General features: G+C 36.6%; 1 protein-coding gene across 4 annotated transcripts in view; it reads left to right on the plus strand.

Moving 5' to 3' along the window:
• The window catches only part of LOC148359176 (teneurin-2-like), a 444001-nt gene that overhangs the window by 376851 nt on the left and 39215 nt on the right, over positions 1 to 27935 (plus strand). For all 4 annotated transcript variants that reach the window (XM_088344352.1, XM_088344353.1, XM_088344354.1 and 1 more), the window contains 8 exons: positions 1927 to 2127; positions 6469 to 6654; positions 7398 to 7424; positions 19021 to 19167; positions 20703 to 20913; positions 22004 to 22123; positions 24961 to 25222; positions 25479 to 25746. In XM_088344352.1, the coding sequence (XP_088200478.1) occupies positions 1927 to 2127; positions 6469 to 6654; positions 7398 to 7424; positions 19021 to 19167; positions 20703 to 20913; positions 22004 to 22123; positions 24961 to 25222; positions 25479 to 25746 (1422 nt within the window). The remainder of the gene's footprint in view (positions 1 to 1926; positions 2128 to 6468; positions 6655 to 7397; positions 7425 to 19020; positions 19168 to 20702; positions 20914 to 22003; positions 22124 to 24960; positions 25223 to 25478; positions 25747 to 27935) is intronic.

Here is a 27935-nt window from a genome sequence, read left to right on the forward strand (position 1 = left end):
CATGTTTTACCATTCTGTATTTGTAAATATTTTACTCTCCTGGATTTACTACACTCACGCATATAAGAGGACCATGGTTACACATTATTATTGAATGCAACGACTTCGGTAAGCTACTCCGGCTATATATTTTCCCAGTATCTTTTTTCAGAGTGATCTCGATGTTTGTGTGATGGGTCTTTTTTTAAATTAAACTCAATTCCAAGTGTTTATTGTCATATGCACACTAAAGTTGCGAGCGAAAAAGAAAATAGAAACTAAGGAATGGTTGGCATTTCTTGAATCCCAAGACTTTAACCTTCTAATTTTCTGAGACAGTCCAGTATATATATATCATCTCATCTCATTAGCAACACCGCTTATCCTCAGTAGGGTCGCGGGGATGCTGGAGCCCATCCCAGCAATCATCGGGCAGCGGGCAGGGGACACCCTGAACTTGTTGCCAGCCAATCGCAGGGCACACAGGGTCAGACAACTCACTCGCTCATTCACACCTAGGGACAATTCGGACCGGCCAATTCACCTGAAATGCATGTTTTTGGAATGTGGGAGGAAACCGGAGTGCCCGGAGGAAACCCACGCAAGCACGGGGAGAACATACAAACGCCGCACAGGAAGTCTGGAGCTGGATTTGAACCCACGCAGGAGGTTCCCATGACATGAACTGTGCCGCACAAGCGCTAACCACTGCGCCGCCGTGCTGCCCCATATATATATATATATATATATATATATATATATATATATATATATATATATATATATATATATATATATATATATATATATATATATATATATATATATATATATATATATATATATATATATATATATATATACACAGTGGGACTTCGCAGTTCGACGTTCGCAGGTTCAGAGCTTCGCGGGCCTAAAAAAATAAATAAAATAAAAATAAAATAAATAATTTTTTTTTTTTAAAAAAACGTTTTTTTTTTTAAACATTTTTTAAGCATTTCCACGTTCGCGGGTTCAGAGCTTCGCAGGTCTAAAAAATAATAATAATTTAAAAAAAAAAAAAAAAAAAGCATTTTGGAAGGGGCGTCGCTACTTCGCAGATTTTCACTTTTTGCGGGTGGTTTTGGTCCCCATTAACCAGGTCTAAAAAAAACAAAAAAAACAAAACAAAACAAAAAAAAACTTATATATATATATATATATATATATATATATATATATATATATATATATATATATATATATATATATACCAGTATATATATATATATATATATATATATATATATATATATATATATATATATATATATATATATATATATATATATATATATATATATATATATATATATATATATATATATATATATATACATACATAGGGCAGCACGGCGGCGCAGTGGTTAGCGCATGTGCGCAGTGGTTAGCGCATGTGCGGCACAGTTCATGTCTTGGGAACCTCCAGCGTGGGTTCAATGTATGTAGGTATGTATGTATGTAGGTATAACTGTTTAAGAACAAAAGACAAGAGTCAAACCAAAAAGCAGAAAAGTAAAATATCTACAAATACTGTATAACAATGTCAACATGATAACTAAAGTACCACCCTTTGCAAAATATTTTGAAGTATAAGTCAGTGATGCGTCAGCGAAAGGAAGGGCTGAGCTCTCGACAGAAAGAAGCAGGGTTTGGAGGAAATTGGTGAGGAGCAAAGGACTATTCCCAGGGCAATACTAATGATCTGATCCAAGTACTTGCTTGGTATCGATAATATCAATATTTGGATCAATCCACAACCCCCCTGCCCCGCCCCTCCCTTGCCCCCACCCCCCATGAAAATGAGTCTTCAAAACACCTCATAATGTTTCTTTGTCTTGGAATGTAAATTGGGATGTGCTCTTCTCTTAATACTCTTGTTATAATTTGATATTTTGATATCTGCAGTGGATTGCCTTGACCCAACGTGTTCCAACAACGGAATCTGTGTAAACGGCGAATGCCACTGCAAGCCAGGCTGGGGCGGGCTCCACTGCGAGCTGCCCAGGGCTCAGTGTCCGGACCAGTGCCACGGCCACGGTGCCTTCATTCCCGACACTGGGCTGTGCAGCTGCGACCCCAACTGGATGGGACCCGACTGCTCCATGGGTGAGGACAGTGATGAGTGTATTGTTTAGTAGGCCCTCCATATAAGGAGAAAATGCTGAACTTGCAGTGAGAACAGGAGAGGACTGTACAAAAAAAATTCACAATGTGAAATTCACAATGTGTTCTAAAAGCCCTCCCATAAGCCCTTCCTTTTTTTATTAAACCTCCTAGTTTATAAAAAGCAGATCGGTTCTAACTCAAATAACAGCAACATTTTATGCCAATTATAAGAGTAATAGACACTTAAAATAAGTAGAGGACAACAATTATTTTACAACAAAAAGAAGAGCAGAAGGCTGTACAAAAAAAACTTGCAATGTGTAATTCCGAATACGTCCTAAAAGTCCTGCGGCCCTGAGCCATTTGAATTAATTAGGTTACAAAAGCAGATCTGCCCTAAGTGGTGTGGTAATCAAAGAACAGCAACATTATTGGCCAATGGTAGGGACGATGTAAAAAGTAGATAATAGTCAAACTAATGAAAAAGAGTAAGGTTAATAGTCAAAATAATGAACTACAGCAAGGTATAATAGTCAAAATAACAAACGTATATCATATGCAATCTCCTTTGCAGGTGTCCAATATTAAAAGCAACTTATCAGACAACCAAACAATCGTGATGGCTCAAGTACATTTTTGAGCAAATAAACAAAGCTAATTCATATTTGCTTCCTCCTTGTGTTTACTCTGCTGAAAAAGGCTGGAATTAGATTGGTATTATTTACACTATAATAATCAGAATGTGTTAAGACAAACTCAAACACAGAATATAAATCAAGCAGACAAAACCAACAGTTATTTTGCAAAGACTTGATTTTTATCTGCTAAGGCCTCCTAGAACACCATCTAAGTCAGACCATGGCACTCTAGTCCTCGAGGGCCACTTGTCCTGCCTGGTTTTTGAGTTTTCTCTTCTCCAATACAGTTGATTCCAAGCTCCTAAAAGATTGCTAACTAGTGCTTAATATGTTTCACATGAGTTGAAGAAGAGAAACCACCAAAAAACTTGCTCAACATGTGGCTAAAAGATATTCTATGTGTAGATGGGAGTTATTCAACAACAGTTTTAATAATTTAAGGGATTGGATACTTTTTGGATTGTAATTAATTTCACTACTCACAAGTTTAGCTTCTAATTTAAAAAATGCCTTTATTTTGTCATCTATCATGATGGAAGATTAATTATCTAAATAAATAGATTACATACAAGTCAAAGCACTACCCTGCTGTTGGTACCAAAATGGATTGCTAAGGATAAGGTAATGTTCATGTTGGGGTTTTTTTAAGCCGTAATATTATTCAGCCCAAGCGTAGGTTATATTTCAAAAATATTTAAAAGTCCCTTTAAACATATATTATTTTGGAGGTACATGATTTTGGTCGCTGTCTAAACCTTGGGCAACTTTCAGTGGATAGCAAGTAGCAATATGGCAATCCTCTATGGATAAAAACTGCTCGATATTGCTTCTTTACTCCCATTTTGTTATGAAATTCACAATTTAGATTTGTGCGCTCTGTTCTTTGTGTGTGTGTGTGTGTGTGTCATACACTTTTAGATGCAACGTAACTCCTCTTTGAAGAAATTCTGAGTCAAGTTTAGTGTCCAAGCTCCACTTCATTACAAAACAGAGTATAACTAAAACAATAAAAGTACAGTGAGTCTGACACCACACCACAAATAATAGACAAAAACTTTGAAGCAATTTCAGTAAAATACATAAAAAGTATCCCAAAAATTTTTGGGGAAACTTAAAGAAGATGTAGTCAAAGGCACAGAAGCAGATGGTAGTTGATAGCGATGTTATTATGTGTCTCCTTCAAAATATAATTTTGTATGAATATAATTTTTTTTTTAAATCATTCTGCTTTAATTTCACTTTGAATTAATTCAAGTTTACAAATGGAATTATAGGATAAAGTTCATAAATCTAAAGCAAATACTAGAATTGCAATCAATGATTAATAACAGACAGAGAAAATGTTATTTTTGGGTGCCAGAAGTTTTTAAATTATGCTTATATTTAAATGAATCAATAAACTGGACCTTTAAAATAAGACAAATTCAATTAATTTGGGTAATATAGTTGGTGTATGGTATGTATTATTAATTGATATTCCTAAACATAGTGGTGATGGTGTTTTTTAAATGCAGTCGCAAAGGCAATATCAGGGGGATTATTTGTAAAGGAAATTAGGGTCTAAGTGTGCCTTTTATACTATATTCTATATTTTATACGTTTATATATCTTTGTACGTTTGTATATCTTTATATGTCTGTCTATTTCTGCATTGTACTCAAAACAAGTTAAGCTTTCAAGTTGTTCTCAGGAGCAAGCACCTTCAAGGTCAGGACAATAAGGTTCCCAACCCAAAAAGCTATGTTATTCAGACGTTCACTGTTAGACTCCTATCTGTTATCAAACAGGTGCACGGAACTCCCTTGCTAACCATCTACAACTTAAAGGCCGCTGGGTACGTTTTGTTCTGTGGGAGTTTGACTTCCAAATTCCAATTTTCTATTACTTATTATTATACTCGCACGCTATCTAGCGACCAACATTATACACTGCATTTCCTGCCTGGACCAATCAGAAACCTTATTGTCTGAACCAATCAGAAACATTATTGTGTCCTATCAGAATCCACAAAACCGTATAAAAAAGAGCCGCACACTTCAGTCTGAGGAAGTATTTCGTTTCAATTTACAAGAGTTTGATGATAACTTAAAAGTTTCTTCAATCATCCGGACATCATTTTCAACCTGACATTATAAATAGTAAACGCCTGGTAAATACTCTGCTAAATATTCACGTCACATTAAAGTAGTTTAAAAAGAAAAACCCATCCTGTCCTTGCAAATGCAAGAGCAAAGCTGTATATCACACTGTAAAAACGCATTCAAACAAATTTTAGCTGACTGAAAATAAATATTTCCATATTTAACTCATTGAACTGAAAATTTAACACACACACAGGATTGTTGATGCAATCATTACTGGGTATAATGTGTCTCTTAAATAACAATGCAGACAATTGCAAATTATAGTGTCACTTTCCTTATCGTAAAATCGCTTTGCAAAGTGGGAAACACCGCTTTCTGCAGCATTTTTACATTCAGTGTCTCAATAGAATAAAGATGGCAGCAGGACTACAGTTTTCATTAAAACTGCAGCAATGCTTGATCTTATTATAAACAACAATTCTCCACTCAGCAGTATCCTTCAGCTAGTAGAGTATTCACAACATCTGTGCAAATTGCGTCCCTGACACACAGGAATCTCACCCACATTATCAAAGTTTTCACGTCTCATCAAATGCAACTTAAGTGCGGATAATATGCACATTTTTATTTGTCTGCATAGTTAAATGTGTCACATATGCTGCAATAGACACAGCAAAGAAGTTAAAACCCAAATAAATTAAGTGATACTCATATTATTGGGTATCCTTCATACTTGATTAACATCTGATTGTACAATGTAATCTGCTAGACTACTCCATGTACAATTAGGAATTATAAAAAGCATATTTATTAAGATAATAATATTACAGCTAAATTAGGAAACATTATATGTATGCAATGCATGCAAATATTGCTTTTGTAATATTTGATAGTGAGCAATGTTTACCTCTTTTTTTTTAGCCAATGGAAAAACAAGTTGTCTGTCTGTCCGTCTGTCTGTCCGTCTGTCATCTATCCATCAGTCTATCTCTCTATGCATTGATCATTTTATCTATCTGTCTATCAACTACCCATCAGTCTATCTATCCAACTCTCAATCTATCTGTTTGTCTGCTTATCTGTCCATCAATCAATCTAGCTATGTCTGTCTTTCTGTTTGTTGTCTATCTATCAGTGTACCCAGCAATCTGTTGATCAATATCAATCTGTCTATGTATGTATGTATCTATCTATCTATCTATCTATCTATCTATCTATCTATCTATCTATCTATCTATCTATCTATCTATCTATCTATCTATCTATCTATCTATCTATCTATCAATCTATCTTCTGATCAGTCCTATCAAAATTAAAGTGTGATGTGTATGTACCATATCATTTATTTCTGATGGCTTAAAACTAATAGCCATTTTCCATTCTTAAAATGACTAATCTATACTTTGTGATCGCAAAACACTCACAAAATGGAGTCTGAGAATTGTTTTAATCACCGTCAAAAGCATTGCTACTCTGAAATAATGGGTCTGGTATTAAGAGTGGTATGTACTTGCCCTACATTTAATCAATGACATGTCACACAAACCTTTATCATCTTTGTCAAGGAAGAAATAATACAGCTATTTAGATGGATACTTCTTTCCCAAATGTTCCTGCAGAGGTGTGTTCAGTAGACTGCGGCACGCACGGAGTGTGCATGGGTGGAGTTTGTCGCTGTGAGGACGGTTGGACGGGCGCAGGCTGTGACCAACGCGTCTGCAACCCGCTTTGCATCAAACACGGCACCTGCAAAGACGGCAAGTGTCAGTGTCACCAAGGCTGGAACGGAGAGCACTGCACCATCGGTGAGACATTTACCCTGTTTGTGTGTTTGTAGCTCCCACTTAAATGAAAGTGTCAACCCCTTGGATATCTGTCCTCAAATGAGGCTATATAAGCTGAAAACGGTTGAAAATCAATCCAAGCAAAAATCACACAGGTCACAAATTCCAAGTAGGATTTAGTTCTAAACCTTTCTCACGTCACTGCCTTTTGATAAAAGGTGAAACTCTTCAACCCGCTGATATAAAAAAAATAAGAAATGCGGACACTAGGTGTGTTTGGTGTTTTCCTCATGTCAATCTATTGACGTTTCATTTTGACATCACTGTCACTTAAGATGGATTAGTGACAGATTTCATGGATTCACCCACAGTGCTTTTCGTCGCAACGTCTCATTTTGCTGTCACCGGCAGCGCTGTGATTGCATCCTGATACACAGACATGCACATACACAAGTCAGCACTCCCATACACTCACGCCGACACCTACGAAAGCACGGGGGAATAGCAGTTTATGATCTCCTCATTTCCCCCATCAGAAAGTAGGGCAGCTTTGACTGCAGCATCAGCCGGAGATGAAAGCTTCGTCAGGCCTCAGCTCGGCGCAGCGCAAACTTCACCAGCAGCAACAGACACTCACAGCTTATCTCAGTTTGTCCGTTGTTCATTTCAGCGCCTCATGACGTTTTCCTTACATCTGTTTGTTCTTTATTTTTTCGATTCTTCCACCCCATCTCTTACCTTTTGCACGTTTTCTCCCACTGCAGACCATGGGAGCATGGTTGACAAAGCAGGTACCGTATCTTGACTCTGTTTTTTTTTCCTCATTAGCCTGTGGTGGTAGAAGCTAGCTGCTACGTTTGTGGGTTCATGGCCCAGCTTGGCTCTGTAGATTCTGTGGTGCTATTTGTACGTAGATTAGGGTGCCAGCCTCAATGATGACGGCCCTAAATGTAATGCACTTTCTCATGCAGCATTGCACTACAGCACACTTGAAAAACACTTTGGGTCAAAAAGAAACCTGTGATTGCGTCAAAAATGGACTAATTCTTAACTTGGTTACATTTGATCCAACTTTTCAATTGTTTTTACAAGAAAAAAAGTTTATATTTGGAAAGGCTTTAAAATACACTTTTTTTAATGTAACTATTATTTTAGGTTGTGAAGTATGCTGTGCGGTGATGTTTGTGTCTGGTTACAAATAAACTTTATTCATCATTTGATTGGCAGAGCAATAAATGTATATATAAACTGTAACATAGACAAAATATTGTATGGGCTTACCTTAACTTATAAAAGAAGTCTATCTGCTGCTCCTTTTGAACAAAAAGATCAGATCAATAGTTCCATCTTCCATTATGAAAATGTTCCATGCAAAGAAAAAATATATTGAATGGCTTTACTTGCTCTTAGCTTGCTAATATTCTCATTACTTCAATTGTTTGGGGCTGAGGTGTGCGCCAAATCAGAATCATGGGTTTTATTACCGCCCTCTGCCACGAAGCAAGACAACTGCATGCCTCACTCTATATCTGCAGACGCTCAGCACAGTAATTCGTTACATACTAATTGTATTCAAAATATTCATAAATAATGTAAAACTTAAGAGATTTTGAAAACGAAAATCTCCAAAATGCAAAATTGAATAAGAAAGAACTTTAACACTGAATAAATGTAACTATTTTTTTAATATATATTTTATATTTCAATTATGACATATGAAGCACAGTTTCACCTGCCTCCCCTGATAGTACCCCACTGGTGCTATCCCAACATCACCACTTAGTAGGATATCCCACTCACAAAGCTATAGCAAGTCCAGACTTGATGTCTGGCGCCAAGATGAGAGCTATAAATTCAATTGGCAAGTTCAGAAACGGTCTTACTATCGCAGACATCTCCTCTTAGAACAGAGTTTCACCTATTTCAAAGTTCTGACACCCAGAGATGGAAAACATCTTGCAGATACAGATACACCAGATATCAAGGGACAGCCCTCAGAGAAGACGGCCGTTACAACCAATATATGTTTTCTGGAACAACTTGGGAGTTGGTGATGTGCACCTTATCTTGTCTCCCATACAGTGAGGGACCTGTGGCTTCAGCTGTATTTAAGATTTGCAATAAAGTAATTTCATATCTTACTACAATTAGTGCCCATCCGCATGCTCCCTGGGCAAGCTCTTTACACTCACCAACAATACACAACAGTTATTGTATACAATAACACCCAATTTTTCAGGTGGAAATGATTATTTGAGGTATAACTCAAAAGAACAATTTTTTTTTATTAGGATAGCATGGCAAGAAAATACATTCTTACCTCACTGCCAGTAATTATGTAAATAAATAAAGTAACATATTTTTCTCCGAATTTAATTGAAATTGTTTTTTTTTGTTAGGTTTTGGATAAGTATGGTACTGATAAAAAAAATCCAGGAACAAAGTAACAGACAAACAACGGGCACAGAAGTTATTACATGTTCAAACAAACTCAAACCTGAAAAAGTCCGAACCAGAAACTAAGTCTGAAAGCCGAAATAGAAAATGCAAGGAGCAAAGTAACAAAAAAACAACAATGGTCACAAAACTACTAATAAACTGCCTAAACAAGAAACAAGAACAAACCTGACGCCTTAGTGGAAATAGAAATGAGCCAATTAATAAACAAAAACAATCAGGTGCAAACAACTAAGAAAATGCCCTAACCAAAAACAGAAAACAAAAAAACAAACTTGATGTAGCATTGACAGTGCAAATGAAAAAGACCAAAGTAAGAACAAGTGAGTGCAAACAACTAGCAAAATGTCCAAAGCCAAAACAGGAAACCAAAACTGAGGTAGCAATGACAGAGGAAATCAAAATAGCCCAACCACGTATGCTGTCCAAACAGTCATATATATAACGGCCTAGGATAATTGTGGACAGGTGAGTGGAGATTGGGCTCAGGTATGTCTTGCTCCCCCGGGAGCTATATGGAAGTGGGGGTTTGAGAGTGGTTTCACGCACATGCTGGTTGTTCTCTTTAATTGTACAATTGAAATTAATAAGAAACATTTTAAATACAGTCCAAATGCCAACCCAAACCCCCAAAAAGATTAATAAAGAAGAATTTATTCAAGTGTGTCCAAGCGAGACACCGGCATGCATGCAGCACACAAGCAGCTTGACAGAGGCTGAAATGATGATTTCAACCAGAAGAATATTTTGAACTTACACCACCTTTAATGATGAATGGATGTTGCATAAATATTTAGAGACTAATTAATATTAATGACATAATTAGTAATTAATCAAAAGTTATTAAGAAAATAAGCATCAATAAACATTCCTAGTTATTATCAAACAACATCATTGTGCTAAACAATGCACTCATTTTAAGGGTTGTCTTTATACATAATGACCCAAATGGCTTTCGGTGTTCTTGTTCAATACGACCCAGGTTCTTGTAAACAAACGATTCTATTATCTTTGGTGCACAAAACCTAACTTTTTTTTTTGATGACTCAATCTTGGGACATTTTAAATAAATGACCTAACTTTTAGTTTGTTTTCGGAGCAACAACTACAATTACAAATTAAGTAATATATCGGTGCACTTTTGACCCAAATTGGGCTATTTCTGACCCAAATGTTTTGAGAGTGCAGGGGTCCGGTGTCATTGAGCCCCAGATGCGAGGTGCCGTTGAGTCGAGCGTGGTATAAGCCATGTTGAGGTGCTGTGATGTCAAAGTGTGGATGTGCATGCATGCGAGAGTGTTCCCGTGCAACACGTAAAAGCCGAGAATCAACTAATGAATGGTTATGGTATTGAAGCCATGCATTACGTGACACTATGCTGCTTCAAAAAAGGAGAAAAACGATGAAAGCCATACAGAACATTTGCCTTAACTGAAACATTTGCTGGGCTGCTGATGAGATAATTATAGAACTGTTGAATGTCTTTGTGTCTTTGTACTTGGACATCGATGGCACCTTTCATGGTCATTGAAACTAGAGCTGCTAACAAGTGTCTTTTCTGAGTGTTAATGCATAACGCAATGCTATATGAAATATGCGGGTATTTACTACGTACAATCTGCAATAATACTCATACAATGGTATAAAATTCTTACGTTTTTGGAGATAATATAGCCCATTTAAAGCATATATTTCTTTTTTTGGAAGATGTTTTAATGTTTTGTCCATTAATATAAAAGGTGGTAGATAATTTTACTTATTTAAAGAAGTGTGTTCTAGGATTAAGATTAAAATAGTTAAAAAAAACTACCAATTTTAAGTATTTTGTCCTAATTAATCAGAAAATCAAGATAAAACAGGAAAAATGCTTGACATTTGCAAGATTTTTTGCCAATAGGGTAGGATTTAATTTGCAGTGCGCCCAGCCCCCCAGAAGTCTTACCTCATTAGCAAAAAGTTATTTTATTGTAATTTCCAGATATTTGAAATTTATTTTTTAGTAAAAAATAGCAAAACCGTTATCTTGTTAAAAGGTGTTAGATAATTAGGCTCATTTAAAAACATGTCTAATATTAGAAAAACAAAATTGCAAACAATCCCCCGATTTTAAGTATACAGTACATTTTGTTTATTCAACCTGAGAAACAATATCAAATGGCTTCAAATAAGAAATGACAATGCTTAAAATGTTCTGCGAAAATGTCTGTGAGTGTGTGTATATATGTATACAGTATTCACAGCGCATCACTTTTTCCACATTTTGTTATGTTACAGCCTCATTCCAAATTGTATTAATTGAATCTCTTATCTCAAAATTCTACACAAAATACTCCATTATGACAATGTGAGAAAGTTTTTTTGTACTTTTTTTTAATTTATTAAAAAAAGAAAACTATGAAATCACATTTACATAAGTATTCACAGCCTTTGCCATGAAGCTCAAAATTGAGCTCAGGTGCATCATTTTTCCACTGATCATCCTTGAGATCTTTCTACAGCTTAATTGGAGTCCACCTGCAGTAAATTCAGTTAATTGGACATGATTTGGATAGGCACACACCTGTCTATATAAAGTCCCACAGTTGAGTGTGCATGTCAGAGCACAAACACCAAGCATGAAGTCAAAATAACTGTCTGTAGACCTGCAAGACAGGATTGTCTTGAGGCACAAATCTGGGGAAGGATACAAAAAAAAATTCTGCTGCTTTGAAGGTCCCAATGAGCACAGTGGCCTCCATTATTCGTAAATGGAAAACATTTGGAACCACCAGGACTCTTCCTAGAGCTGGCCGGCCTTCTAAACTGAGCGATTGGGGAAGGAAGGGCCTTAGTCAGGGAGGTGACCAAGAACCCACTCTGTCAGAGCTCCAGCGTTCCTCTGTGGAGAGAGGAGAGCCTACCAGAAGGACAACCATCTCTGCAGCAATCCCCCGATCAGGCCTGTATGGTAGAGTGGCCATACAAAAGCCACTCCTTAGTAAAAGGAACATGGAAGCCCGTCTGGAATTTGCCAAAAAGCACATGAATGACTCTCAGACCATGAGAAACCAAATTCTCTGGTCTGATGAGACAAAGATTGAACTCTTTGGTGTGAATGCCAGGCGCCATATTTGGAGGAAATCAGGCACCACTCATCACCAGGCCAATACCATCCCTACAGTGAAGCATGGTGGTGGCAGCATCATGCTGTGGGGATGTTTTTCAGCATCAGGAACTGGCAGACTAGTAAGGATAGAAGGAAAAATGAATGCAGCAGATATCCTGGATGCAAACCTGCTCCAGAGCGCTCGTGACCTCAGGCTGGGGCGAAGGTTCATTTTTCAGCAAGACAACGACCCAAAGAACACAGCCGAGATCTCAAAAGATTGGCTTCAGAACCACTCAGTGAATGTCCTGGAGAGGCCCAGCCAGAGTCCAGACTTGAATCAGATCGAACATCTCTGGAGAGATCTGAAAATGGCTATGCGTTTCTGCCGTTTCCCATCCAACCTGATTGAGCTTGAGACTTATTGCAAAGAAGAATGGGCAAAACTGCCTAAAGATAAGTGTGCTAAACTTGTGGGATCATATTCGAAAAGTCTTGAGGCTGAATTTGCTGCCAAAGGTGGATCAACAAAGTATTAAGCAAAGGCTGTGAATACTTATGTAAATGTGATTTCTTAGTTTTCTATTTTTAATAAATTCAAAAAAGGTAATAAAAAAAAAAAAAAAAACTTTTTCACATTGTCATAATGGAGTATTTTGTGTAGAATTTTGAGATAAAAGATTAAATTAATACAATTTGGAATGAGGCTGTAACGTAACAAAATGTGGAAAAAGTGAAGCGCTGTGACTACTTTCCGGATGCACTGAATATATATATATATATATATATATATATATTTCTTTTTTTTTCTTTTTTTTTCTTTTTTTTTTTTTTATATATTTATATATATTTCTTTTTTTATAAATGGACATTTTTTTAAATACTCGTAGGTTTTGCTATTGCACCCCTCCGAAAAAAAGAAAAATCTCTTGTCGGACTGTGTAATTATTGACACGTAAAAAATTGTGTGGTTTGGTCACCTTGACTCTTCATAGTTTGTAATCGTCCCTGTGCTTTTAACAACTCGTTTTCGGTTGCACTACACAATACAGCGACATTTAGTGGACAAATATCACACTCTGTTCCTTTAAAGGAATGGCCCACAACCGTGCCGTATCCTCATAGGACCGATCTTTCTTTCTGTTCAGTCAATCGGCGCGGTAACAAATGTGTTTGACAGGGACCATATGTTGTTTAAGAATGAATTTGTGTGTTTTATTGTCCTTTTCTACCATTGATGATAACGGGGTCCTAAAAAAGTTAGTGGAAAAAAGTAACAACATTGATCAAGTCAAAGAAGGAAGTTATTGCAAAATACTAAAACGGTGTCTGCCATCGACGCGCTGCTTAACGGTACAGTAATTGCTTTAGCAATCAATTATTTTTATTTTTACTGCCAGTATATTATTCTGGTCCTAATCTTTTGATTAAAAAAATATGAAAATCAGGATGTATATAGAGCAACTTTATTTACATGATGGGCAATACTTTGGGCTGTGTTAATTATTGAATATCAGTTCTTAAATGGTTATTTCTCTACCATATTGATGCCAAGTTTTTTGACCTTCCATAGAGTTATTATACTGTAAACAATACTACACTGCATATAAAATTCTATTATTATAATAAAAAGGGAATCATATGTACGAATGCTATCTGTATATGGAATTGATACTGATGCCTATTGGGTTAGCAGTATCAGTATTTGTCTAGGAAATAGTAGTATTAGACATCCCTACTTTAAGTTACAAAGTGTACATGCAAATGGAGTAGGATTTATTTTTTTGCAGTGTAAGATTTTTGGGGGCATTGTAGTACAGAAAATTAAAGGTCAGGGTTCAACACAGAGCAGAAATAATTACTGGGAAAAAAAATTAAGGAGGAAACATGAGTATCACAATGTGAGTTGGAAAGTGTTTTTTGATCTTCCCCTAATGCAGCACTTTTGAATACACGCGAGAACGTTCCCCACCCCCCGCACCCCCACCCCACAATGTCGAGTTCCAACTTTTTTTTCTGCAATTTTGTTCTCATTTTTAGTATATGTTTTATGATCTCTCTCGGACTTTACTTAAAACGCATATTTCTTCGTTTGGACTCTGATACACACAAGCACGCCCAGGAAGCAATTTTGTTCCCTTTCGAGAGGATTTCGGAGAACCGCTACATTAGTGGAAAGGGGGGAGTTAATAGTTTCTGAAAATCCCACTTTATTCTAGTTAGTATGAGTGGGTATTGACTGAGGCCTGGCATTAAAGGGAGAGGATTCCCGAGTTGGCCTGCCCAGGCGAGGCGATCAATACAGCACTATGGATTGTCCTGTCTGCTTCTTTCATAAGTATTACTACTTTAAATGGCAGATGCATTTAATAGGCAATCACTGCTAACTGCCTTTGTTCTTTGAGTCCAATACTAAGGAACAACGTTTTTCAGCCTGATGGGTCATAATCATGATCCGTCCGCTGATGCAGAAACTACTAATAATTGTGCATTTTTTAAAAACAGTCATTAACCATTCACTGCCGTGATCGCTTTCAGGATTATTCTTTGTCCAGGCGTGATAGCAGATTGTCTTTCTCAAAGTCCTTTGTTGATTTTTTTTCTCATCCGCTGGTGCTGCGACGTATGATAGAATGCCAATCTACGAGAAACGCTTGTTAATTTAGCTGCTGCCTAGGGTTAGATTGCACTATTTATATTCATAATGCATAGCTCTATTGACGTGGAGATTTGTTAGAGGGCAAAACCCTATCCTGCAACTTGAGTGAAAATGTGTTCATTAATCTACAGAGCAGGACTCCATGAAAAGTGTTTCATTTTCATAATCTCTCATCGAGTGAGTCCGTCCTTCTCACTATGTGCCGCCACACTATTCTAGCTCATATCTTTGGTGAATGTGTGTCTTTGCCATTAAGATATACAGTGTATCAGTACAGGGTGTATGTATATATATATATATATATATATATATATATATATATATATATATATATATATATATATATATATATATATATATATATATATATATATATATATATATATATATCCTCAGACTCCTAGACACCCATGTGTGTGTGTGTGTGTGTGTGTGTGTGTGTGTGTGTGTGTGTGTGTGTGTGTGTGTGTGTGTGTGTGTGTGTGTGTGTGTGTGTGTGTGTGTGTGTGTAAGGATGGATAGATTCATTGATAAAAGCGTAGATTCATAAATAGATGCGTAGATTAAAAAAGATATACTTCCATGTGTGATTTGTTCATAGATACTTACATAGATACATTGATAGATGTATATATACGTACATACAGTAGATGCTTACATAGATAAATAGGTACCTACATAGATAATTAAATGTGATAAGTTTGTGCGTGTTTCTGCTGCAGGAAAACAACAATTTATTTCTGCCTAAAATACTGCAATGAGGCGCAGAACCTCTCTGCATACTGTACTAACAAAATTGACATTTATTTTGTCATGTTATTTGTTCACTTTGACTCAGTTTGACTTTTAAAATTCACATGTCTGTCATTAACAATAATTACACATGATAAAATTCCAAGTGTGTGGTATGCCTAGAATGCCAGACGTCTCAGTCTGGAACCTTCAGTAGGAACAGCTAATGCTTGGATAAAGTGCTCGGGCTCAATATCCATGCCCTGCTCAAATTTGGCATGCAGCTTGACTTAAATCTGTGCAATTAGCAAGACTACTTTTGGTATCTTTTTGCAGACACAATGCGCACCTGCTGATTTTGAACTGCACTTTTTTGGTGGTTTAGAATATTTATTGACAAAAATATATTAGCGTATTTACTTGACTGTGAGGCGCATTGAAAAAGAATATATAAGTTAGTGAGTGTGCCTCATAATCAGGTGTGTCTGTAGGATATTTTTTTGAAGAATCATGGGAGGAAGCAGGAACTGGAGGCAGGGGTCCTCAGAAGAAGGATGGAATTTAATAACAATGAGGTGCAATGTGACAAACAAACAAGGGTTCACTAAAACAACGAAATGTCCAAAGAAAACTTGACAAAGTCCAAACCAGAAGCAAAGACCAAAACCGGAAATGGATAATGCAAGGAATAACGTAACAGACTAACAAGAGTGCACTAACCTACTAAGAAAATGTCCAAACAAGAAACTAGAAACAATAGAAAACCTACCTGACATGATGGTGGAATTAAATTAAAATGATCCAACAATATTTGCTGTCCAAAATAGCCTTATTAAGGGTGGGAATAATTAGGGAGAGATGTTTGGATATTGGACACAATGGGTGCCCAGTTCCAAACCTCCTCGGCGCTCCCTGGTGGAAGGCCAGATCCTTTCATCATAGCCAATGTTCCCTCTAATTTTCCACGGGTCTGAGCGTTCACACTAAGTCAGTGAGAAGCGCTTGAAACAACAGTGAGCAACCATAATCCCAAGTGTGGCAAGATAATTAATTATATAACATGTCCAAAACTTGACATAAAGTTACATTTTGCTGAGTTTCCGGCAATGCAAAATTTATTTTCTCTTTTGAATGAATTGACTCATGTACTATTGTAAAGGTTGTACGGCCTGCAAACGTCGTTTGTTCTTACAATTCTTTCACAAGATATCCATTTCTTTTTATTTCCTGATATATTTTGTCGCATAATATAAACATTTTTGGGGGCTTATTTAGTCGGTTTTAAGATACAGAACTGTACTTAATCACATTTTTAGTGGAAGTACAATGTTGGCAACAAGATTCACTTGATATAATTGGAAATTATTTGAATGCAACACAAACTTTTTCTTCTTTTTTCCGTGTTTTTTTTTCTCCTTTTTTTTTAATTCCTTTAAAAAAATCTCATTGTGTTTATTTTTTTCCGAGCTGTTACTTTTTCTTTTTGTTCTCTATTTACTTTTTTTCCTACATTTCTTTCTTTTCTTTTTTTTTCTGGCTTTTTTTAAAAATGTTCCTTCTTTTTTCTCTTCCCTTTGTTTCTTTTTTTCTCAGCTTTTTAACTACTTTTTCATTTTGGTATTTTTTTCTTTTTTGTTCTATTTCCCCCTTCTTTTAAGTCATTTTGTGCATAATTTTACATAATATTTGGTCATGTTGAGATTAAAGAAGCAAAAACAACCCGAAGAGCCGTTTAGGACCCGAAAGAGCCGGTTCCTTTTAGTGATCCGAGCCGAAGAAGCCGGTTCCCCGACAAACTACTAACTTTACTCAACTCCGTTCTCCTTCGACTCGACTTCAAAATACCGCATTTAGGACACAACGTCAGGGGAACCCGTGATTTTTTACCTTCATGCACTGTAACTTTGACTTCAGTCGCTTCTTAATTAGTAATTTTGAGCCCTCATTTTTGTGCGCTGGCTAGATTTTCTTGTGCGCTGAGAATGTGCGAGCGGTGCGCAATTGCGCACGCGCGCAGCTAAGAGGGAACACTGATCATAGCCCCAAAAGATATGGTAAATGAAATCGGAAATGCATGCTTACAATCAGTTTTGCTAAACGTTAGCAAATGAATACATTCATTAAATGGTGAAATCAGATGTCATGGTAGTTTATGTTGTATAAAATCTAATTTTTTTCTGATGTTTTTGATGTGACCCTAACTCTTGAAGTAGGTTCAATTTCGTGCACCTTAGAGTCCAGCGCATCATATTTATGAAATATTTAGTAGAATATTATTATTGAGCATGCACCCATAATGAATCCAACATGCATAATGGTCCAGAAAATATGGTACATTGAAGATCATTGTCACAGCCTAACTTAAAGGTGCTGTACAGAATTTTGAACTTTTGTTCTCGCTGCTGCCATTCCTTGGCTTGTGTCATAATGGCAGCCTCTGTCAAGCATCTTATGATGAGCGTACAAGTACGTCCATTTCTTGGATGCGCTTGAATAAACTAATCTTTTTTATATTTTCTTGGGGTTTGGGTTGGCCTCTTGACTGTACTTGAAACAGGCTTTTTTTCTTACATTTACCATTTTCATGCTACACTAACAAATAAATCACAAAACTGCAGGGACGAGCATAAGTTCACTATCTACCAACCCCTTTCACTCCCCCATTTCTTCTGCTTAATGTGTTCTGCCCCAGACAGCTGTGCTAAAAGTAATATCAAAACAAATGGGCATGGTGGAAATAAAGCATTAGGGCTCTTTAAACTTAGTTGGACAATGTTAACACATATTTAATAGAGAAAATGATCTACTTTCAACTTTTAAGGACACCTCACACAAAGCACACCACTTTTAGAAAAATAACAAGTTCATTTTGACATTTATGTTGCCCCTTGTTGACATATTTATTTCCATTGTTTTTACTTTGACAACCTGCATTTAATGCTGCAAAGTCCTTATTACTTTGAGTGTCTGCTTTTCACTCAATTGTGTAAGTTGATCATAGCTTTGTATTGCTCGTAGCAACACACTCTTGGCTATACAACCTTAGCTTGCAGTGGTAAAAATGTCTGTTTAGCAGACATTGTAGATATACTTGCATTGAAAAGTCACATTTAATTGAATACATTTGCACTTCCTTATCTGAGAGTGTTACTCCCGGGCCATCAAAATCCCATTACATGCACTGATTCATTTAATGAAAGAGAATGAGCAAAGTGAGAGATGAATACACAACAATTACAAATAGAAGTGAATGAAATTTGTCCTGCTGAATGAAACCATTTTACAATAAGCATCAAAATAATAAAAGTCATCAGTCCTCCAAACCACAAGATCATATGTCTGCATTGCACAAAGCTGTGTGTTAGCTTTTAATTAAAAAGCGAATCATCCTGCCTCTCTTCTGTCATCACAACCCCCTGGACCTTTCTTTTTTTTTGCCCCCTACTATACCCAGATGGCTGTCCTAACCTGTGTAATGGGAATGGGCACTGCACCATGGGACAGCAGAGTTGGCATTGTGAATGTCAGACTGGTTGGAGGGGCCCTGGATGCAGCGTTGCCATGGAGACCTCTTGTGCCGACAACAAGGACAACGAAGGAGGTAAATGGGGGCAAGCAGAAAATAAAACGCAAACTGTTTTCTATTTGCTTGAAAATAAATGAAAATAGCAATAAATTGTATTCCAATTAGTTCAAATGAAGATTAACGTTTTTAGTAATCATTAAATGTAATTGTTAAATAGTGAGACCAGAGGTAAGATGGGCCTAAAAATCCAGCCCGACCAGACTCATCCCTGCAGGTATTAAAGCCCGATCCAGCCTGACCCTGGCCAATTAACTTGATATGCAGGAACAAACCCTAAGCAAATTTAAAATTTCATATTTCATTAAGTAACAAGTCTTCCGTGCTTGAGCTTTTTTTATGAATGCAAGAAATATGAGGCGCTAAGTAATAACACTTTAAGTAACTTGAAGATGCATTGGGGGAAAAAACTGACAATTAACGAAACACTGATTGAATAGGCCAAAATAAATATGCGAAATGAGAAAACAAATACTAAGAAGATTTAATAATTAAATGTAAACATGATTGTCTTTAGTTTTGCTGCTTTGGGTAACCCCAAAAACTTTGTGAAAGGCTGGCAAAAATTGAGAAGAAAATAGTGCAGTTTGGTCACTTTAAGTCTCCGTAGTTTGTATTCTTCCATGTGCTTTTTGGCACTCGATTTTGGTTGAACCACGCATACAGCGACATCCATTGGTCAACTGATAAGCATTGTTCCTTAAAAGTTAGAATTGTAATATTTCTTAAATTTACAGTATCAAGTTTTTCTTTACATGTGGTCCCCTTGGCTCAGTGGGTAATACAGGTTATTGATGTCGGTGAATATTTTGGAATTTTACAAGATTCAAGAGTTAGGGTTGTTTTTATATATTTATTCATTTTAAAAAATACAAATTATGCTATTTTAAAAGAGAAGAATGTCTCTTGCAGTTTAAACCAATTATGTGTAAATGTGTAAAAAAAATACTACATCCCAATTTTTATTTTAATTTTATTTCTTGATTAAAATTAGAAAAATGATTTGGGAGATTTTTCCTTTCTTAGTTTTTTAAATTATTTTTGCAGTCCAATCTTGAACAAACAGCTTCAAACAAATTTACCAGAACATTTATTGAATATATTAAAGACTGTCTGACACATACACAACTGAAAACATTCTGCAGACTCAACAAAGTGTATGTGTCCCAAACTGAAATACTGTGCCATACTTAGTAGGACATTGGCATGCAGTAGCTTGTGGCCTAGCTGCTCTTGATCCCACCAGCTCGGTTCCTGTACTTCTTATGAGCAAATTATTAGTTTATAAAAAGAAACAAAACTGATCTGCTGCCACCTACTGATATGGATAATTGATGCGGTTACTGCTGATCACTGGAAGAAAGCAAAGATACTGAACAATGGCATCCTATTTTCCAAGATAAAATAATTTCCTGTGGTAAAATACACAAGCCCTCACGGCAGACCATTGTGCCTTGGTAATCTGGTAGAAAAACACTGATCTAGACGGCTATACAGTATATAATTTTCTTTTATTCTGCTCATCTGACACAATTTTCTTACTTTTCTCTCAGATGGTCTAACGGACTGCATGGACCCAGACTGTTGTATCCAGAGTCCCTGCCAGAACAGTCCACTGTGCCGCGGGTCCCGAGACCCCTTGCAAGTCATCCAACAGATCCCTTTATCTCAGACGCGCGTCCACTCATTTTACGACCGCGTAAAAATGCTTGTGTCCCGGGATGGAACCCATGTCATTCCGGGAGAAAACCCCTTCAACTCCAGGTAGGGAAAACCAGCAAGTCAAGATATATGTTTCTATTTATTCTATATTTTATATTCGTCGCCATTTGTGAGCCAGTGACTAAAAATCTGGTTTGTATTTTATTTTGTTTATTCCATCTTATTCATCATATTACTGTATTTTTGTTTCAATACTCTTTGTAATTTTAGTGATTAGGTATATGTGTTTTTAGGTATTTAGGGTTTACTTTGATGCTTTTGGGTCTGGAACGGGCCAATTCATTTTTCACTATTTACTATTCAAGCTACGAGTACGAATACGAAGAAGTACCACTGTACTTTATAATCAGTTTTTTATAAAACACTTACAAATTACAATTTCAAGAAGAATATTGCTGATATATTGCACTATTTACTCCAAATAAGGGTGGAAATAATTTCAGGAAACTAGCCACTTTTTTATTTCAGATGATACTTTGTCGCCATCGTTTGGACGTTATTGAAAAACAAAAACATGGCCTAAAAAGACTTTTACGTTGCCGTAGCATGCGAAGTCCAACTTTGTCAGTTATGGAAAGAATCATGCTCTGACTTTTGGTGCGTTTATCGGTCTAGAGAATTTTGTTGAAATTATGGCTTTTAGAGAAAATCGAAATGAAAAATATCTACTGATGTGTACAACTTAGATCGTAATGTTAACTAAAGCACAGGCAGACACAGACAGATAAAGGGCGGGGTGACTGCTTAGTCTATCAGAAGGTAGAATACAATGCATGATTGAAATCCGCGGAGTAGCGAAAGCATAAAAAGTAAACCCTTATACAGTGAGGGATTAACGTACTTCCAAAACCACCCTGACAATTTACAATTTTCAAAAGGTTCCAACTGGGGTCTCTGCAGTTTCTATGCATTTTCCACACCACGGTGTGTTTATGAGATTGAAAGGCAGTAATCAAGATTGCAGGGGCGGTTGATTGAGGCTAATTAGTGCCTGGTCAAAAACCAGTGACATAGATAGAAGGGCGAATTACTTAATTGAAAGTAAGAGCAATTCATCACCTCGAATGATGAATGGTTGGGTTTATATATTAACCACCATTCTGTCAATCGCATCTCTTTTGTCTTTCTCCAGTTTGGCATCCCTCATCCGGGGTCAGGTGTTGACGACAGATGGGACGCCTCTTGTGGGGGTGAACGTGTCTTTTGTCAACTACCCCCACTACGGATACACGTTGACGCGACAAGACGGAATGTACGTACAGTACACATCCTTGTTGATCATCAGAAACTACCTCATTAGATTAGTTACCATTAGACCGGATTTGATTAGGTTTGATGAGATTACATTCTCACATTTGTAAGATGCAGATGCAGAATGCAATCTCATAATAAAATACCTGATGGTTTAACAAGGCAACACGGCACAACTGAAACAGCGTAATGGTACATTATGGTTGGATAATTTCAATGCAAATATATATTCAAAAGGGCTTTTTAACTCGGACCAACACTGTTTTAATAGTTCATCCATAGCTGTGCTTACTCAAGCATCTTCCAACATAATGGTTTATGAAGCTACCGTATTTTCCACACGCTATAAGGCACACTACATTCTAAGGTGCACCCCCCAAAAATAGTCTTATTCTTTCATAAATAAGGCCCTCTGGACTATAAGGTGCATTGAAGTAAAACTACAGTAAAAGCCAGCATTTTTTTGTTTAACCGTTGCACATGTTATACACTTACAGTACATATTAGTGCAATGATTGATAAATCAAAAAATGTCGCTGATCATGCAATGATCACCGAAGATAAATTTGCGGTCTGCAAAATATGTGGTTCACACCGATTCTTTTCATTTTATGGCTACACAAGAAATTGGAGAGTTCCCTTTGACAGTCCTTAAAATGATTTACAAACCCTGTACACATGAAAAAATATATATATATTTTTGAAGGTGTGCCTTATAATACACTGCGCTTTTTAGTGCAGAAAATGTGTTACTTTTATTTTAAGGGCTTTTCAATTGGGACCAACATTGCTTCAATAGTCGATCCTGAACTGTTTTTATGCCAACATCCCCCAGCATAACAATAGTTCAGGAAGCCACTTTTACTTTTCTTGAATGTGCTTTTGTTGACAGTTATGTTAATTTTTGAACTAACCCTGGGCAGTTTTTCTCCCTTCCTTTCCAGCATGGTTTCAGGGTCACCACAGGCTGTCTGGTTCCAACACCCTAAATTGGATTAAAGTCAGGCTGCGGGCCGCCGAATCATTGGTTCTCCGAACTGACCTCCACTCATAAATTGAGCAGTTTTTTTTTCTTTTTTAGGTCTGTGAAGCCTTATCAACTTTGTCAATGCTTCTCTTGCAGGATTCTGGAAGCATGCAAACGAGAAACTTAACCAGTGTATTTGGCTTTCAGGGGCATTTTCACAAGCTTCAGGAAATCTGTCATAAAATAATGATTTTTTTTTGCAGTTGGAGGAGTCACCTGGGAATATCAATTTCAAAGACACATCTTCTGCTGTTTTGCATGAGAATATTCTCTTTTGCACTGCAAAAAAAATATAATCCTACCTGATTGGAAGAAAAAAAAACACTTATTTAGTTGCATTTTTTTATTTAAATATATTTAAATATGTATATATTTTTTTCTTTTTACAGATAAAATAATCCTCCTTCACATTTGTATATTTTTCTTCCCTAACACATATTAGATACTTTGCTCCTTTTAAATGTTTATATTATTAAAATCAGATTAGAAACAAATATTCAAAATAAGCATAAGAATAGCTGCTAGCTAAGATAATTTTCCTTACTTTTATCCTTGCAAGAAATAAACTTGTGCCACGTTGGCAGAAATGTTTTCTCACTTTACATACAGAATATATATACATATACATATCTGTTTTGTTATTGTATCTCTTTTCTTAAAAAAATAACGAATAAAAAAAGAAATGTATCCACCAAATGAGCAAACTTATCCATCCATCTATTGTATATATTTTTGCTCCTCTGAATCAATATTTTATAGATTCATATATTTTTTAAATACTTATTGTTTTAAAAATAATGAAAATGAGCAAATCATTGCATCTGGAAAATGAGACATTTTGGCTTATTTTATCATTTGACTAAAAACAATTTATTTTTAGAATAGTTCACGATAAGAAAAAAAATTCCCAATAGGGCAAGATTATTTCACAGGGTGAGCACCACGTTATTAAGTAACTCACAGTAATAATAACATATTTCCAAAACAGATTAAAAATATATCATTATCTGATGTTGCATTCTTGAAGTTTGTTGCTTGTTTTTATGTGTGTTAAAATCAGAGGTAAAATCTTAAACCAAAGCCAGATTCCAAGCCCAAACTGACCCAGATTTTGTCACCGGTCCGGCTTTGAATGTCAATCATTTCCTTCGGGTCAGGATGGGCTTTTTTCTTGCAGAATTATTTTTTAAGAAAAATGTATGTAAAAATACATACTAAAACGATGTGTGGATACTGTACATAGATATTGCAATGTCAATTCAAAGGACTTCTTCCTGTATGTGTCTATTATCAACCCGTCCTTGGTCTTGTTACCTCTTTGCCTCTTTGTCTACCCATCCTGTGCTAGATTCTTAAAGACGTACTGCTGGTGTGGTTAGCGGCACAATTTTCAACCAGTCAAAATAATGAACGGCCTTAAACTGTTCCCGTCAAAAATGGAAGATTGTTGGTTAATGTTAACCTCTGCAGACACAGAAGTGTTTAAACTTTTTACATTTAGGTTTCATTACAAAAGACAGGCTTTAATTAGGTATTATAAATCACCTTTCCTCCTCCCAAGTCCTCACAAATAAAATGTGAAAATTTGGGTTTTCCTCAAGACAATTGTTCAGGGTGGTTTGAGCTGTAATACCTGCGGCCTTGGTCTTGTCAGGCTAGATTATTTCAAGCCAACCTATTGTTAAATATCTGTCAAGCAGCAAACAATGAATGTATTAAGAAGCAAAGAAGTGTTGTGGTGTATGAATCGGTATGACATTTCATTTTCTGCAGCACTCCCCATGTGCCCTTCTCCTTACAAACCTCCCCAGGTTTGACCTGATAGCTAATGGTGGCGCCTCACTGACGCTGCGCTTCGAACGCGCCCCCTTCCTGAGCCAGGAACGCACCGTGTGGCTGCCCTGGAGCCAGTTTTATGCTATGGACACTGTGGTGCTTAAGACAGAAGAGAACACAATCCCTGGCTGTGACCTGAGTGGCTTCATCAGGCCTGATCCTCTTGTGATTGCATCCCCTCTCTCCTCCTTCTTCAGCTCCAAGCCAGGGGAGAAACCCATCATACCGGAGACACAGGTGCAGTACCACTGACCCATGGCAGCCGGCTAATCCTTCTACCCTCTTCCCCGCTACCTGCTACTTTCCCGCTGCCCTCTCTACTTTCGCTTCAATAGATTCCCTCCTTCCCTCGTTTCCTCCTTCTCCATTTCCTCAAATTTTCCCTGCTTCTGTCCTTCAGCCGTCAGTGGAAGCGTGACCTTCATTACTCCCCCTTCTTTCTAATCTATCCCCTAATCCTTTTCTCTTGTTGTTTGTTCTTTGTGTCTTCCAGGTTCTGCATGAGCAAATCGAGGTGCCGGGCACCAATATGAAGCTCTGCTACCTGAGTTCTAGAACTCAGGGTTACCACTCCCTGCTAAAGGTGACCATGACCCCCTCTGTCGTGTCCATGGGGCTGCTCAAAGTTCATCTAATGGTCGCAGTGGAGGGTCACCTATTTCAAAAGTGGTTCCACGCCTCACCTAATTTGGCATACACGTATATCTGGGATAAGACGGATGCATATGGCCAGAGAGTCTACGGTCTTTCTGAGGCAGTTGGTGAGTGTGGGGAATAAGATGGCTTTTTTATTAATATGATGCATGATAATGATCAATAATGCTGAAGCAAAATTTACGGATAGTTTTTCAAGTGGACCCTCTGCGTAACGATGTTCTGAGCCAACAAGAATTTTCTGAGACGTGTTTACCAAAGCTGTGTTGTTGTGTTAAAAGTAATAAACATACACATTTACTGTATTTATTCGAGTAGAAAGCACACTAGTATATAATGTGCACCCCTATTTTTTAAATTAAAAATCAGTGTAACACTTGTTCAGAATGTAAACTATTAAAACAATAACGACATAAAATGTACAATGTATTTATATGATGTCCTGCAAAGTCCGATTCATCATCAGCATAGTTTTTTCCTTTGTCGTGCTTTTTTGTACCCATTTATATCTTTCAGGATGACTTTCTGTATTTTCTATTCCCTAACAATTGTCTCTGGTACAGTGACCAAAAATAGTGTGATAATGAGATAAAATCTAATGCCTTTTCACATATGATCTATACCACTGGTGGTTTAGTGGTTAGGATTCAGAACTCTCACCGCTGTGACCCGGGTTTCTTCAGTGAGTTTCTTATTTAATTGGACAATCTTAGTTAAAGACATTCAAATTGCTAAAATAATATTGGATCTTATCATTTCACAAGAAAAACAAGTTAAAACATGGTACAAAGACCTAAAAAAAAATTCCGATTTGGAATTTTTTTTTTTTTTTTTTGCATTGCAGAGTGAAAGTATACAACTAAATATTAACACAGTGCAGAATATTCGATCCACTATATATATTGGTATTGGTGTGGAGAAGCAAGACATAATCAGTGGAACGAAAAGACTGTTATTGAGCATTCCCAGTTTATTTTCTTCCTCGCTTTTCCTTGGACTATTAGAAATGTAGCCAGTAATGGCGTACAGGATAGAAAAGGGGTGAGAGAGCTCTAATTGGGGAGCCTGAAAGAAAGATTACAGCTTCAGCACAATCTACGCAGTATAGCCACAGTTAAGTGTGTTTTGTTTTGTTTTCATACCTCTATTTTTCACAGAGAGTGCATTTGATACAAGCAGTCAGCCAGAACTTTAAAGGAGGGTTATTAGCTATCAGAGTGAGTTAGCAGTTAACTACCAGAGTAGCAAGTAGAGTGCTCTGCAATATTACATTATTCTTGCACAATCACTTTTTAGCCCAAGAAAGCATATGGACAGCAGCAGCGACATGATCTAGAAACATTAAAGTGCCTTGTCTCAGAAATCCTTTTATTTCATGATGCCTAATTTTTCATGATTGTCAACCAAATGTAGATTTTCCCTCCAGCAGCTAGAAGAATATACTCGAATCTTGGCCTTTACAGCATCATTTTTTCTTTTTCCAACCCACTGCATACCTAACATCATGTGATTACATAGGGTTGTACCTAAATCCGACACAGTAGCCAGTTGGAGTTGCCACATTCTAACAAAACAATGACAAATTTGATTTGGTGTCATCAATGTCTCATCGGTGTCACTCTAAAAATAAACATGGTATTAAACAGGCAGGTTAAAAACCTGTATTTACTCAAATTAGACAGAAAAATCGGTTAGATCACAAGGGTTGTTTGAATCTTAACAAAATGACTCAGATTTTTTTGATTGTTTACTCCACCACCACCACCTTTCTGCATCAGGGTTTTTGTGTACAAAAACACATTTGTCATTTTTAAAAGAATTACCTAATCTGTTTGGATTATTAAATAAAATAACTAAATTTTGGTTTTTGTTTGGTTGTTTTTTGTCCTTTTTCAATCACTTTGACTAAATTTTGTGGACTATGTTTCACAAGAAAAGCGACCCAATTTTGTGTTGGTGTGTTTTAAACCCTGTTTGGGGGACTTTGAACAATGTTTTGTGTACAAACACAATTATTATGCAAGTTTTCAACACAAACAACACATTTTAGTGGAAGTTGTTACTTAACAACAACCCTAGGAATTGGTTTTAAATACCTCAAGTTATGTACTTTTCAATCCTTGCCCTGCATGGGTGTTACTTTTGACTCAAAAATTTTGAGATTGTATTTCCTCTAGTTGACTTTGTTTCCCCATTGGAGCACACCTTGTTAAGCATAGGACAAGCATTATTTTGCTGAGATTCAAATGGGATGTAATGTGCACTGACAATTTGGCATAGGTTTTGGTATCAAGAC

This window comes from Urocampus carinirostris, chromosome 9 (assembly GCF_059441175.1).
Source record: "Urocampus carinirostris isolate Australia breed hairy pipefish chromosome 9, RoL_Ucar_1.0, whole genome shotgun sequence".
NCBI lineage: Eukaryota > Metazoa > Chordata > Actinopteri > Syngnathiformes > Syngnathidae > Urocampus > Urocampus carinirostris.